The 16,028-nt window shown below is 47.2% G+C and overlaps 1 protein-coding gene across 3 annotated transcripts in view; it reads right to left on the reverse strand.

Moving 5' to 3' along the window:
* Positions 1-6,142: 6,142 nt before the first annotated feature.
* Positions 6,143-16,028, reverse strand: part of LOC125689161 (uncharacterized) — a 52,627-nt gene continuing 42,741 nt past the window's right edge. For all 3 annotated transcript variants that reach the window (XM_048936029.1, XM_048936031.1, XM_048936028.1), the window contains one exon: positions 6,143-8,507. In XM_048936029.1, the coding sequence (XP_048791986.1) occupies positions 8,379-8,507 (129 nt within the window). In that variant the 3' untranslated portion in view covers positions 6,143-8,378. The remainder of the gene's footprint in view (positions 8,508-16,028) is intronic.

The following is a 16,028-nucleotide window of genomic DNA, read 5'->3' on the forward strand; positions in this document are numbered from 1 at the left end:
GGGACCATCGTACCTGGGTGATGCAGCTCCTCCATGGGGCTTGGCCTGGCCTTCAGACTTGGCGCTGGAACTGTTCTCCTGCAGGAGCAGAGAACAGCCCTCCTCTGTGACCTCAACAGGAGCAGGGACAAGCTCAGCCTGTCACAAGCACTGGGTTCTTCCCTTGACTATTCTGTGCCTCAGTTTCCTCCTCACAAGGTGACAGTAGCTCCCCCAGCGTGAGTCAGAGAGGAGCTGAGGCCCTACTGAGGGCTGTGTGCCCTAACTAACGCGGGCCTTTCCTTCCCAGCCCAGTGGAAATATGCACCACAAGCAACGCTGCTGGCAATGCGCCCGGCAGCTCCAGTACCCACAGGTCACCAGAAGGGGGCTGCACTGCTTGCCGCTTCTGGGCAGAGAAGAGGGGAACACTGGTGCTCTTTGAGGGCACAGAGGCCCTCTTCATCAGTGGGCTGAAGCAAGGTCTTCTCCCTCCACCGCCACAAGGACAGAGCAACCACTTTGCCTGTGCCGCAGTGGAAGCTGGGGGCAGGAGGAGCATGTAAAGCAGACAGATGGCTGCACAGCCAGCCCGGTTATTACCAGAATAAATTGGGTAAATCACAGGCTAAGCAGTTGCTCTCCCTGCGGTAGAAGAGGATCTGACACCATGATTGAAAATTAGCAGCATCTCGGAGGCAATCAGGGCCGGGAAGCTTGCTGTGTGGGGAAGCGCCGCTCTGCCGGGTGCTACACTTGGACTGTGTCATTACTGCACTTTAAACCACAAGAACAAAATGTTTGGGACATGCTAATGACACCAGGAGAAACAGAAGCATTTTGATTTGGTAGTAATTGTTGTAATTATTTTCCACTAGAGCAGACACAAATATAATATAATGAGCCTGATTATTTATCAGCATTGTACTCGAGAAAGAAAACAATACCAGTAAATAGCAGTGGGTTTATTTTGGGGAACTGTTTAAAGCTAGAAGACAAAGCATCTTCAAAACAGGGCCAGCGAACATGCTCCACTGAGGTTTGACAAAGGCTTTTGGGGTTCAGAAGAGCTTTGTATTGCCCAGTTTTTGCTCTGCTCTATTTGCCTCAGTCACACAGCTTGAAGCCAGGTCTGCTGGGCACCCTGCTGTTGAGCAGGAGCCTCTCTGAGGTCTGGGCTAAACGTCACGTGTTGGCAACAAAACCATCCATGATGGAAATCACTTGGGGGAAAAAATGGCAAAGGTGTTCCAGCCTTTTATGGGGAGAGTACAGTTTTGTATATATTTAAGTGTTCTTGACCCAACACTAACGACTGAAACAAGGCAGAAAACAAGGATGAGAAAACCTGTGAGCACTTCCTTGCACTAAGACCCTGATGCCAAAACGTTTTGGGTGGCTCAGCACAGATCCTCAGAGGTATCTGTAACCAGGAGGGGGTGAAGAAACAGAGAATGATGGCAGAAGACACGGGTCAGACAGAAGATAGGCATACAGAGAGGCCAGAGAAAAAATGGGCCAGACAGAGAGAAAAGGGTGCTTCTCACATCAACAGCAGCTTAGTACAGGGCACTAAAGTGATACCACTCTTCAGTGGGCAGCAAACATGGTGAAACTTGCTGGTGTAGCATGCCAGGGTGTTCCAAGGCTGCTCCACACTGAGAACAGCAGCCTGGGAGCAGTGTTACATAGCCCCCTTCAGGGTCTCTGGGACATACCAGATTGAGAAAAGTCCACATGGGACCCTTCAGTTTCTTCCTATTTCTCCTGTCAGTGGGGCTTTGTCATATCCATTTGTCACTCCACTCGGCAGCTCAATCTCATAGCACTTTCAGTTCCTTCATTCACTTGACCTCAGTGCTACAATGCAGCAAACATGTTGGATAGGAACATGCCATCACTACTGGCCAACCCATTAACAGACTGAACTATTATTACAGCGGGCAATGATGTGAGCAACCACAAAAAGGAAAACAGAATTTTGGGCTCCGCATGTGTCTGGAGCTATCTGCACATCCTGTCCCCAGTTAACTGAAAACATGTGGTCAAGGCCTGTCAGGCCACATGCAACTACAGCCCCAGCTAGCTCCTGGAGTGCCTGCACCTTCCATTTCCTCACTCACTTCGTGAGTCAGCCCACTAAAATCTAGCTCAGGAAATGGTGAGATACCAGCATGATTACATGTAGTCCTCACCACTGATGTTAACCTCCTCCTGCAGCACACTGCTGTTTTGGCTGCATCCTCTTCTGCTTGCTCACTGCTGCACAAGGGATTATCAGTCACTGGAGGACACTTGTTCTGAGACTTTTCTACATTCAAAAAGTATTGAATCACAGAATCATTTGTGTTGGAAGAGATTCTTAAAGGCCTTTTGGTCCAATTCCCCTGCAATGAACAGGGACACGTGCAGCTACATCTGGTTGCACAGAGCCCTGTCCAGTCTGACCTTGAGCGTCTGCAGGGATAGGGAATCCACCACCTCTCTGGACAGCCTGTGCCAATGCCTCACTGCCCTTTTTGTAAGATGTATATTGGGAGTTTTGCCTCAGGCCTCCGTGGAACCAGGCTTAGCCTTTATCCAGGCCATTTGTTACCTACTCAGGATATCCAAAACAATAAAATAAAATTAAACTTTTTTGATAATAACACAAAGAAGGCACTTGGTAAGAAAATAGAGTGGACGTGCCTGTTTGGAGGCACTTGCTCACTTCCAATCCAGGAAAGAACAGGAAGGTGAAGAATCCTCAGAGAAGGACAATATGGGGCTGTCACGCAGCAAACTGCCCTAAGAAGCCTTCACATCGCCCCACCTTCCTCAGCTGGAGGAAGCATTTGTGCATGCAGTATTTCTTGGGGGGATTTGATTTCCTTCTTTCTTTTCATGTCTGTAGCCATGTAAATATTTATCAGTCGCTGTGTCCTGTGGCACAGGATTCCCAGTGCAACCCCGCACTCTGCAGAGCTGCCTCCAGTTGTTTCCTTTGAACCTGCCACCTGCTAGCTTTATTTGATGTCCCTGAAGGCCTTGTCTGAGGAGAACAGTGCATACAAGCACTATGTTCAAACGAGGTGGCTCTGTTTTGAGTCACTGTTGTCCAGGTGCCTCCTTCTTTTTAATTCAGGGGTGAAAAATCCTAACTGCCTCAAGGACACAGAACAGCCATCCATAATTTTTTTCTTTACTTTCCCCTAACATTATGGTGGGACACATTACAAAAGTCTGCTAATTATCACCACAAACGACTGAGACTGCAGAAACAGCAAATGCTCCTCATCACCCTTGCCTTCAGATGTCCTGTATCAATATTCCCCATCTCCTCTACCTACAGACACTGCAAACACAGTCTCAAAGTGCCCCTTGTCAGCACGAGATCTTCTGTCCATGCCCCAGCTGGGCATCCACCAGCAATCACCCTGCCATGCCAATGCTTGCATACATATCCAGTGCCTTTACTCTTCTGAAGTTTCCTTCCACTTAGATATAAACGCCACCACCACAGAAATGCCTCTGTACGCACAGTCTGAGCCTACACAACCACACTGCTGGCACATGCTCCCTCCAACTCTAACCTGATACACACACATAAAAGCATTCTTCCACCCCCCACCTTGCCACAATATACTGTGCAACTTCAGAAAGAACAAGGGAGAGCCTTACTTTGTTGAGGGGAGATGATCCAGAGGAATGTTCTGTAGCTGAGGTGCTTCTGTGCCGTAGTTTGGTGGCCTCCATCTTAGCCCGGGCTGAGAAGCCTCCAGGCTTAACCCTGGCTTTAGCAGCAACCTGGCTTTAGCAGCAACCTGATTTCACCTGCTTTCTCACTCAATCCAGTAAGTAAACAGTGATCAGTCCTCAGCTGGAAACAGGTGGTAGGTGTTTTTTTCTAAGCATTCAGCAGGTGTATGTGAGTGTGCTGCAGGGTGGGCTTCACATGTGTCAAAGACCCAGGTGGACAGAGGACACTGCTTTGTGAGTGGATGTAACAGTACAGAGATTTCTTAGTCCAGTGAAACAAACATATGTCATGTGTGTGTGTGTGCATATACATGTATATACACAGAAGAAAATAGGGCACGACAAGCTGACCTTGTGTGGTGGTTGTGAATGGATGATAACTCATACTATGCATAGAACAACCCATTTTGCTGTGAGCTTGGTTCCCTTAATTTAAAAAGGTAACAGACCAAACCTGATTCATTAACTAGAGAACACTATTAGACTATAATGGTCCCACTTAAATTCCAGAGGGATTGCAGGGTCTGTTTTCTGCTCTGAAGGGAAACACCTGCATGTCTCAAGCAAGATCAGATAGGAGCAGAGAAAGATTTCAGCTTAGAAATTATGGGCTCCCCTCCCACTGAACCACAGCCCAAACCTACTGGGAGGCTGCTCTGCAGCCAGGAGTTCCAACAATCCCCAGGTCGCAAGGGCCCTATGCCAAGCTGACTGCACTCACAAAGCACTTTGCTTGTACTGCAGCCTATGTGCTGCCCCTTCCAGCAGTGGAGAGAATATTTGAATGAAGTATTTTGGGAGCCACAGAAGTGGAAAGCCCTGCATGTATGCCGCAGGAAGCAATAGGAGGCTCTCAGGAGACTACAGCTCCCATTTCTCTGGCTTCTGCTGATGGCTTCCTCACTTGTCTCCAGCAAGCCCCATTCCCACATGCCGGGATTCAGCATTCAAAGTCAGCCAACGTCCTTAGCCTCCTTTGTAAGCTACGCTGGTTGTCGCAACTAGAAAGAATTACAGAGACCATAGCGGATACCACCAACCTGTTTTTCTGTTAGCTTCAAAGTTGTTGCTTTATCAAGGCTTCTTACAATAATGTTTTATCACAACAATTGTCCTGTTTTGTCAATAACGAGGAAGTCCGGCTTATAGGAAAACTGAGGCATGGGCAAAATATAATGTAACCTAAATATACACTGGAGAGCTAGATTACAGCCTTGGGGGCCCTGGCTCATCCAGACCAAGTAGCTGACTGCACCCTGCAAAGCACTGTGCCAGATTTCTGCTGTACTCTGGCTTCAGGAGGGTACGTACAGCACAGATGATATGAGTTAAGCACAGCCCTCTGTGCACTTTTGCACTTATGAACAAGCACAGCCTGACAGGTTATTAGGCTTGTGGAGATATAAAGCCACTGCATTTTGAACTGCATCTAGGGAACCAGAGATGGGCACACCAAAAAGTCAAGCTGTTTTGGACAGACAAACAGATGGAAGGAAGAATAAAACAACACCACAAAGAAAAGCAACCCTGCAGAGGAGGCAGCAAGCACACCTTACAGAAACCTCAGAAAACAGGCCAAGGCCAATTAACAATGAGCTGCAGCTGACAGAGAGGGGAGGATTTCAGGATAAGAGAGGTGGCACAGAGCCTAGAGGAGATGGGAGCTTAGATAGAAGAGCAGAAGGGGCCTCCTGGGAATGAGCCTAAGCAGGACTGCTCAGGGAATTTAAGCTAGTCTCTGTGAGGCCTTAGGAAAGGGGTCAGGACTTTAAGCAAGAGCCTTATGAGAGATTGGTTCAGATAAGTTGCTAGGAGCATGAGGGCAGAGGCAGGAATTAGTCCAGGGGGATAGCAAGGGGAAGGGGATTATGGTTACTAGTACCTGAAATGGGGTTCTTAGAGCAAGATCAAGAGAAAATGGTGAGCTTGTTATGCTGCTGAGGAAAGCAGAATGAGCACCTGGCTGCAAGCAAAAAGGCTGCTGAGAGACTTAGTGGGAAGAAAAAAAAGCATAAGACTTACAGAGGATTAAAATTATGAGCCCAAGCTCAGCTGTGGAGTCGCCCACTCTTTTGTTTGTGAAATGGAGACCTCCAGCCAGATCACATACAACCCCCATGCAACAGGCTGCTTACTCAGTAGCCAAAGGGGCTCCTAGGTGGGAGGAGCACCAGTGAGGGCTGATATACCGCACCAGGAGTAGATGCACAAGGGAGATCACTTACTTGTGGATAAAATAGATGTTTGTTACATAAAAGTTCTTGATTATTTGTTTCCAAAGCCATTCTCTTGCAGGTGTAGCTTGTGATTTTTGGAGTGCCTGGGACAGACTGTGATGTATCACAACTTGCTCTACTCCATCCCCTCTTATACCCTGCCCACAGATGCCCAGAAGACAGCAAATGCATGAAACCTATCAGAGGAGTGAATATAGCAGCTGTTACACTTTATTTCATTATTTTTATTTTTCCTTCAGATTGAAAAAGAAAAGACAGAGAGAAAAGTTACAAAAGGTACTAAAAGGCAACAATACAGGTAGGACATCCACATTCCCATTCGTGGGGCCCCCAGGGAAGGCAGTCTGCAGCATCCATGCAGGCAGGAATAGAGCTCTAGGGAAGCACCTCAAAAGCACAGGTGAGAGGCCATGAGGGCTGCATTCCTCCTGCAGAATAGTGGGCTGCAGTTGCCCCTTTTCTTGAGCACGGGCACTTGCTCTGAGGCGGTGATGCATCCTGTCCTGCCCTGGTCAGCTCAATCTGGCAGCAGTTAAAAGCTGAGGTGTGCCATCCAAACAAAACAGGCAGTCTCTACAGGAGTGGGAAGAATCAGCAGAGAAATTTGCCTAAGTCAGAAAAAGGGACTTTTGCAGGGAATCACGATGATCTGCCTGAAGCACCTCACCAGAAAACCCAAGCAGTCCTTTGGAGGCAGTGCTGGTGCAGGATGTGGTCCAGCCATGATACTCTAGAGCCAAGGAGCAGGCAGAGCTTGGACAGCATCAGGATGGATACCCCCTCACTGCCTTGCCCAGGCACTCTGCTTGCCTGAGAGAGGCAGCGGATGGGTAGTGGTAGGAGATTCATGTCCCTGCACCTAGGTGACCTTCAGGCTTTTCCCCCAGGGTCTCACAGCACAGAAAGTACCAGCATGTGCTGGTTCAGTCTATGGCCTCCTATTGAGAGCTGTACTGACCCCTGGTCTCATCCAAAAAGTGGTACAGTGGAGCAGATTTAAAAATAAAACAGATTTTATATTACTATTCACAGTTGCTCCTCTTGATCCAGACAAGTAAATTACACACTCCCGCTTGTACCCAGTCAGATGCAGATTCAAGCTGAAGAATGCTGAGACAATTACTCCCTCCAATGCTGAGACATTACTCCCTCCACCAGGTACTTGCAATAGGGACTTATCAGATGCAGCAAGAGGAAATGCCTTGTTCCTCTGCCTCACTATGACAGGTGACAGCTTCTCCCATTAGCTGATGCCTTGTAGCACAAAGCACATCTGTGCCTCAAGGCTAGACTCCAGTGGTAACAAGACTCGCTGTGGTTCCTAACTGCTGTAAGACTGTTAATAGAGAAGCTTCCTTCTTGTTTCTTCTGCCAACAGATGGCTACAAGACTCCTTCCTCCCACTTTATGCTACATACAGGAATACCTGCTCCACTGGGACAGAACGGAGGTCTATCTGAATTTAATAGCCAGCCTAATGGGGTAACAGACAACTTGCTGGAGACACTTGATTTGTTGAGTCTGATGATGCCCGTTGTGTTCAGTATCACAACAGGTGCAGCAGTATTGGGACAATGCTGTGGACAAATGCTGCATATCCCCAAACAGAGGCAGCCTCAGCAGAGAGGAGACCCAGGAGTACACAGACACACTCATGTTCTTCTCCCTGACGATGCCAAGAGAGAACTGAAGGTGGGCACTCTGCTTCTTTGGATGGCTGAACACAAATCCTTATTCTATAACTTTATTTTAACTCCCACTGTATAACCAGAATGTTCATGCCTCCCATTTCAGTCTCATTTTAGATGATATTACTGAGCCAGCAGACTAGCTGGAATGTGGAACTATATCTTCTACTTACCCCATCCTACATCCATCTCCCAGGGTCTTCACTCAAGAAAGCCTGAATTTAATACAATCCTAACAGTCTCAGAGAGGGATCCTCTTTCTTTGCAAGCAGCCCAGTACAGCCTCTGTTTCCAATCCTGTCCTCCTTTTTCTGAGAAGGTCAGTCTACACCAAAGTACTGTAGACCCAAGTACTCTTGGAAAATTGTTTGGACCTGATCACTTTTCACTGCTGCCATGCAGGCTATACTAGCCCCTGAACCCCTCAGGGATATCTCCAACTATCACATCCATGTGTTCACCCTGGTGGCTGTCCTCGCAGTCTGGAACCTGTCACCTGTCCCATTTTACACTTCAAAGACAAAAATCTCTTCACCTGCTAATGCTCAGATGTGGCAATGCTATGAAACCAGTCACTGCTGCAAAGCTGTATGTTTCCTGCTGCCAGGCAGACTGCATTGCAAAGATGTGTCACTGTCCCCTTCTCCCACACCCAACCCCCGGGTGTTGCCACGTCCCTTCCCACTGCCAGGCAGGCGGTTGGTTGATAGTTCCTGAGGTTTTTGGAGAAATTCCTTCAGTAGGCACATGACGGTTCTTCCACTGGAGCTATTGGGCTCAGCGGCTTCAAGGTGCTGAGGGAACGGAAGGCAAAGGTGGATGGATCATACACAAAGTGAGGCGGCGGGCGGCCTCCGTTGATGCTCTGCGGGGGAACACAAAGAGTGATGAAGTCAGTACTCACATACGCTGCAAGCAGTGAGCTTCTTGCCTCAAACTCTTTCTCACTCCCTCTCTGGTACGGTCACACCTCCTTGTATGAGTGGTCATACTTGTACTTGCAGCAAAGAGCACCAGCCCAGGCTAGTTTCCTTGCTCCTACTCCTCCTGTGTAGAGTATGCCACCCCTCTCAAGACTGAAGTCTCTGAAATCTAAATCACCAGGATTCATCGTGCCTGTAGCCACTCAGGTATGTAGAACAAGGTGAGAATAATCAGGAGTACATTTTTCAGAGTCCCATCACCATTGCTGGCAGAAGGCAATATATAGATGAGTAAAATTCAGATTCACTTGTCCTTAAAGCAGGGACCTACTATGCTTTTAAAGCAGGCAGATAAACCAGGTCACTTCTGAAGACTCATTTCTCAGTCCTGTTTTTCAACAGCTCTCCTGTAAGAAATTACAAATCACTGTTTCTCGAACTATGAAGTCCTAGACACACAGAAACTCTCCAGAGCTTTGGTTCCACACTTTACAGTTTAGGCTTTCATCATTGTTTTTCCTCCCATCCCATTTACCACATTTCTTCTTACCCGTTGTTTTTGTCTTCTCTTCCTCTCTAATTTATTTGACTTGATTCTTAAATTATCTCACTTCTAATCCACCTGCAGCCTCTCTGCTCTTTCCACATTGTAATAGACAAACACGATATTTGTTCCTGAAATCACTTCACACCCAGAAGTATTTCATTAATATTTCTGGTAATCTCCATGCTGGCAGGGCTTCTGTGAGCAAGTTTGATATTCAGAAGCTCCAGAGCTTCTTCAGAATCCTGGGGAAACAAGCTGAAGTGCCAGTGCTCAGCATTTTTGGAAATCAGGCCTTCCAGGCCTTAAGTCTAGACTAGGAGGTGACACCTAAGCCAGCTCTGTCTCACACTGGAGTGGCTGTCCAGGCCTCTCATGAGGGCATTTCCCTGAATAAAGATTGTTTATAAGAAGAGGCAAAATTAAATGAAGACAGATTCCCAGAACAGTCCTGTCTGTAAGGTGGGTACACACATGTAGGACCTGGAGGAGGTGGTATTACCTGTAGAGCACTGGAACTGCCTGACCCATGGTTTAATTTACACATTTCCAGAATAAATTGATGAGGAATGGCTGGGAGATCCTTGGTGAAAATAATAATAATAATAATAATCCCACCTGAAGTCATTCAAGCTTAGGTTGAATGTTGACCTCTAAAGATAGTTCTTCCCTCTTCCCCTGCTGGTGTTCAGAGTATGGTCAAAGCAGATTTAGAGTGAGGATCCAGTGTGATATAATAGAAATGCTGCTCCTCACTAGGTCACCCTGGATCCATGAATCCCAGAGGAACAATGATGCTAAATAGACAATTCAGCTCTAGCACATAGGAAGTGTTTTCTATTCATATCTCAGGAACTTTATTTTAGTGAGCAGAAGCACCAGTGCACTTCAAGCACTTCAAACACAGGTCTTTCAGACAGCAGCAACCACATATGAGATGGCACATGCATCTCTTCCCAGAAAGCTGCCCAAGTGGCCAGGGTCACCCAAAGAGTCACACCAAATTAGACAGCTCTGAAAGCTTCCAAGTCAGGCCTCACATGCAGCAGTCATGGCAGCAGGATGTGGAAGCATCTACCTCCCAGATCTTGGTCACAACTCAGCGCCATGGAGCAGCCTTCATATCACAAATGGCCTCTCTAAAAGCCAGCACAGGCAGTGCGTTTCTGCCTGTGGATCCCTCCTCTGCAAATTAAGATAGGCACTTGAGAACGGAAAATGCCAACATGGTGCTTGGCATCAGCTGCGACTAGAGTTCCAGACAGCAAATCACGCCCTGCTTCATCCCTCTGACACCGTGGCCAGCAACATAAGAAACAAGAGAGGCAGATTTAAGGGCCTTTACTCAATAGCCACCTGCTGTGGGGTTATATATGGTGTGTGCTCTGGCAAGCCTCACAGACTGAGGGTAACATAGCAACCCCTATTCAAATCTAAGGGGCAGAATAAATCAGCACATTTGTCCTTCTCCAGAGCAGAGAAGGTCCCCTGCCAGTGCCAAGAGGGAACAGGAACAAAGAACCTGGCAGTCCCCTCCATTTTGAGATGCCAGACAGGATTAGGCAAGGCAGCTGAATCAGTTCATTTCTGGCAAACAGCAGATGGAAGAGAGGCTGGGGAAAAATGGGTCCAGAGGACAGATGAAAATCATCCACAAAACTCACCAGGCTTTGGATAAGAAGGAGCCATGAGGCTGCTCTCTAGGCCATCTGGGGCCAAGACACAGAAGCAGAGCACCCTCTCAGAGCACCACAAGGGAGATGGGCACAGAGCAAGTGTGGAGGCAAAGTACAAGGACACAAGAAGACAGCAAGATGCAGAGATTCACAGGCAGTTGGGTGGCTGCAAGTAAGTTCACACTGCAGCTCATTGTGATGCCTCTCAAGCAGCAACATGATGGTGGCTTTTGACAGCGCAACACCACAACTGCAGGCAAGGGCAGGGCAGGAAGGACTTCGTGTCTAACTGCAGGTGTAGGAGGGGCAGTAATGCAATTACCTCCATAAGATGACTGTTCCACAATTGTTTATAACTTTGAGCAGCTCTCTTTCACCTGTATGGCTGATGACAGAGCAGCAGCTCTGCTAGGGACCTTGATGGAAAGAAGAATGAGCACCAGCACCAAACTGGCCCGCTCTTCACAGAAGTTTGTGTTTCCTCTGGAGTTTGTATCCTGCTATGGGGATGACTGGCCCTGATATGACTTAGTCCTCGACACCATTTGGGATCTCAGCATGTGGTGGTCTAGCTTTGATGAGCAATGCAAGGCAAAACTCCCTAGATCTGCTCTCAGAACAATGAATAGGACTGGCTGCCAGAGAGGGAAACACGTTCCTCCTATCCTGCTGCTTGATCCAACTGTCTCCCTGGAATTGGTGCAAGTGTCCAGGCCATCCTGCCCTTCTCCTCATATACCCAGCACCAGCCTGTGATGCCAGGGATGTCACTCTGACTAAGGCAGGCTGTTTGGAATTCTCCAGCTACAGCAGACCCTGGGGAGCTTGCCACAAACCTTCCTGACAGCCCTCGCTGAGCAACCCCAGGCCGACTGCCTCAGCAGCTCCTCAGCGTACAAACACTCCGCATTTGACATTAAAGCCCAGTGTGATCACCCTAGTGGTATTCAGGCAGCTGGATAACTTGCATAAAATGGAGCCTAATATGGGCCCTGTGCTAAAAGGGGATCATTAACCAGAGCCCTCAATTTGTTAAGCAACGTATTTACACAGCTGGAAAACAGCCCGAGAAGTAAACCACTGCTGGCAAGAGGGCACACATGCTGGGTTGTATGTTCTGTCACACACACTTGTGCCCACTTGCATACAGTTTGTGCACAGACTTACCTGCTCTCACACACCTCATATTTCCTCCCCCCTGTACATATACATTTTCTCAGTCACTTGTCCACGCTTCTCTCTGCATGAACCAACTTCTGAACTACAGAAGGAGCTTTCCCCACCCATATGGGCTTCATCCACTCACACCTCAACTCACGTTCAAGCAGGACCTTGGATGGGGCTGAGCTCCCTCAGCATCCCGAGGACAGCTCAGAGGAACATAGCTCTTCACTAGTCTTACACAACTGTCAGGAGCACAAGTTAGTTTCAGTACCTAGGAGCATTTGTACACCCAATTCAAGTTAGATTACCCCAAGGGAGCCAACTTGTGTGTTACCCACGTTTCAGGCAACTGAGCATGTACAGCCTTGGTCAGATGAGTTCATCCTCATGCACAGACACGTGCACATTCTCTCCTTCATACACACTTCCCACTTACAAACCTGTACTGTAGTCAGTATTATTACCAATAAATACAGGTGGTAAATAAGCAACTAGGCTTGAAACACATTAACAAAAAGTACTCCTCAAGATGGTATAAACTGTGACTGGATGCAATAATATCAGCAGCTCCCAGAAAGTAGAAATGGACAACTGCTCTATAAATGCATCTGCAACATAACTATATTTTGGCAAGAAAAAAGTAAACAGAAGAGCCCAACATGTAAAAGGTAAATCTACTAATACAAAACACCACATTGCTCCCAGAAAGATCCCCCTTGCCACAATGAAGTCTAGAGAAATATTTAAGGTGCATATAGTGAAATATACTAATTTTGGACTGAAAACTCCATGGAGATGTGGTTTTCTTATTTAGACAAAGTAGAAGCAAGCACAGCCACAAGTACACTTTCAGATGTGGAAATAACAATCACAAAAGGAGAAGAAAAATGAAGTTATCTAACACAACAATGGCCTAGAAGAGAGCAGTGGAGCTAAGGATGATACAAAACTACGATCTCCTTAGTACTCTTCGGTTCTCTTTCGTAAGAGCTCTAGCATCCTGGCAGCATCCAAAAATCAGACCAGTTTGTGCACCCTGCCAACCCATTCCCTACTCAGGGCCAAGAGACCACAGGAGTCCCTTCTCTCCTGCCCTTGGACCCCCAGTAGCTGGGAAATGCTGCTGAACTTCATTGAAAGAATTACGCCTTCCAGTGGTGGACATCTCTCAGTGGTGAGTGAATGATCCCTTTACAGTCTGGAGACTGACTTATTGTAAGTCCTTTGGGGTGAAAGGTACCATGTAATTGCAAGTTGTAAAGGCGCATCCGATTCCCACCACCACCCTGTGTGGAAAGGAATAAATCCCCAGGAGAGTCTTGGCAAAGACAGACGCCTGCCCATGATGCTGCCGGTTTGTGAGACATCTGCCTTGCCCAGGGTGAGCAGAGCCAGAGGTAGTGTGCCCACATTCAGGCAGTGCACAGAGAGAGCAGAGGCTGGATGACTATGCAGTGCAGCATGGACAGTGCTTTTAATTCCATTTTGCCCTCCTTCCTTTCACCTATGCCAAGTTGTTAGAAAAGAAACTGGTGACACTTCAGCCTTGACGTGGGAAACAATCATGATGTGAGCAAGAAGGGGGGACCCTGGGCCTGCTTCTAGTCACAGCTCTCATCTTGGACGTGGTCCTGACTAAGCAACTTCCCGTCATCTATGCCTCAGCTTCTCCTGTGTAAAACAGGAGCATAATGTGTTAACCACAGTCAGGCAGCCAGGATGAATTAACATCTATGTGTTGTAATCTTCAAATGGGAAGTAATTTCCTTTCAATTACAGTCTTGCTTTAGGCAGTTTTCAAGACATCGTCATTGACAAGCAGGACCAGCTTCTCCAGTGGAGCAGCTATTCACATCTAACTGCTTCTTCATAAGCCTCTGACAATTTATTTAGGTCACAAGCTAGGCGCAGACCAAAAAATAACCTTTCAAAGGCAAACTCCTTCCCATCTGTCTCCTCACTACCTCCAGGTTCATATACAGTTTGATTTCAGGGGATAGCCAGAAGATAGACCATGACGTAATATCAATTTAGAACCACTCTTCTCCCTTCTCTTTCAAGAAAAATAATGATCCACTCCTAATGCTGCTCTAATGAGGAAGAGCAAAACTTTGCAATCAGTGCTGTTTTTTTTCTTTTCTCCATTACCTTTCCTTAAAAACTGAGAGGAAGGGAAGGCCTGTCCTTCTCCACCAACATAAGGCTGCCTAACACCTACTTCCTTTTGTGCATTACAAAGACCAGTTCAATCGTTTACAAACACAATGCTGTTTCTCTTAGAAAGGAAAAAAAAAAAAATCACCACCAGCAAAAAAACAATTATCAAACATTTGCAGAAGTGTGTGCAGAATTGTCAGATGGCAACTACCAGACTTAGAGAGATGCCACCAGATAGGCAACATAGAACTTCTTGTAAGGCACTTCAAAGGGCCAGGCAAGCACTGGTTATTTGCTCAAGAGCAGAAATAGGCCAGCTCCAGTTCCAGGTCCTCACTGGCACCAGTGTAACAAGTCTTCCTTCTCACCCCCATACATCTTTGAGATGTGTAGCTGAGAAAGCTGACTACAAACTTTGATTTTGCTTGCCTTACACTCTGGAGGGTGCACAATGAAAAGGCACAGATGGGTCACTTGGAGGGGCAGATTTTCAACGCTCACTGGCTAATTTGGGAAACTCATCATCCCAAGGTGTCAGTGAAGATTATGTTCTGAAAGCTACACAAATCTCTCAGGAACAAAGGAAATGCGGATTCATTCAACTTAACTGCAAGATGTGTTTTATCACCACCCTCTTTCCCAACAAAGAATGGCCTGTGCTTTCCTGTACACACCTGCAGCAGTTCCTGCACAACACCCATAGTCCACATATTCCAGAGCACAAGGAGAAGGCACAAGAACACTCTCATGTACACATAAGTAGAACCTCTCTCTCCTCCCCAGCTTCCTCTCTTCAGCCTTCTCTGCATGGTAAGAACATCCTACCTACCTCAAGTGACTGCAGCCTGCTGCCCTCACAATCCCTTCAGGCCAGGAGCCCCAGGTAGGGTTCCTCCTTCAAGGCCTGTATGTGATGCACACTTGGGCATGTGTGGCTTCCAGTTTGCATGAGGTCAGGGTAAGAGTCTTCCCTCCAGCCAGGCAGGCTGGCACAGAGCAGCACACCGCTTTCAACTTAAAGGGAACCCAAATTAAAACTGCTAAGTGAGTATTAATTATCCTGGCATGAGCAGGCTGCAAACACATGCTGACGCAGTGCTCTTGCCTCTGGTCAAACCGCTCCAGCTGCGGAAGCCAAGCGCAGGAAGTGGGTGTATTATGGGAGGTATGTGTGAGAAAAGAAGATTATGGCACTGGGGACTGGGAGAAGGATTGGGTGCCAAGTTCCCACAGCCACGTAAACAAAGGGGAGCAGAGAGCAACAGGGGTGGGCGTGGATGCAGTGGTAAAAGACGTGCTTGATCTACCATCTTAGACTTGAAAGTCCATCAGAGTAAGATAGTGGAAGAGTGGATGACCCTCCAGCTGTCTTCTACCCTTCTCTCTCTGCACCAGCATAGAGGTATAACCAAAAAGCTACCAAATCCACTTCTCAGTGACATGTGATTTGCCACCCTGCAAGGCCCTTCTTAGCCACGCATCCCAGCTGCTGAACCACAGCCACTACCTCCATTCTATGACTCCTCACCCTTGCTCCTAAACCGGACCCATAACCCAAGCCATACTGCAAACACAAGGGCAAAACTGAAAATAGGATCACAGAACCCTGATTCACCAACTACTCACTCCTTTTCCAGTGCTGTATGGATTATGAAACTCTCAATTACTCCTGAGCATCTATTCTGCAAGCACTTACATGGCTTAATGGGTGCAGGGGCATACATGGCTTGGATTTATGAAAAGCAAGAAGCAATGAAAATTCTTCTATTTAATGGAGCAGAGTAAAGAGACAAATCCCTCCTCGAGATGCTATGGAAAGTCTGAAAGCTAGTTAGCCTTTGCCATAAAATCCAATAAAGGCAGTGCTAAATAAAACAATGTCTGGAGCCAGATATTTGGGATAGTTTTTAAACAGAGGCATT

This window comes from Lagopus muta, chromosome 2, assembly GCF_023343835.1.
Source record: "Lagopus muta isolate bLagMut1 chromosome 2, bLagMut1 primary, whole genome shotgun sequence".
In the NCBI taxonomy this organism is placed as follows: domain Eukaryota; kingdom Metazoa; phylum Chordata; class Aves; order Galliformes; family Phasianidae; genus Lagopus; species Lagopus muta.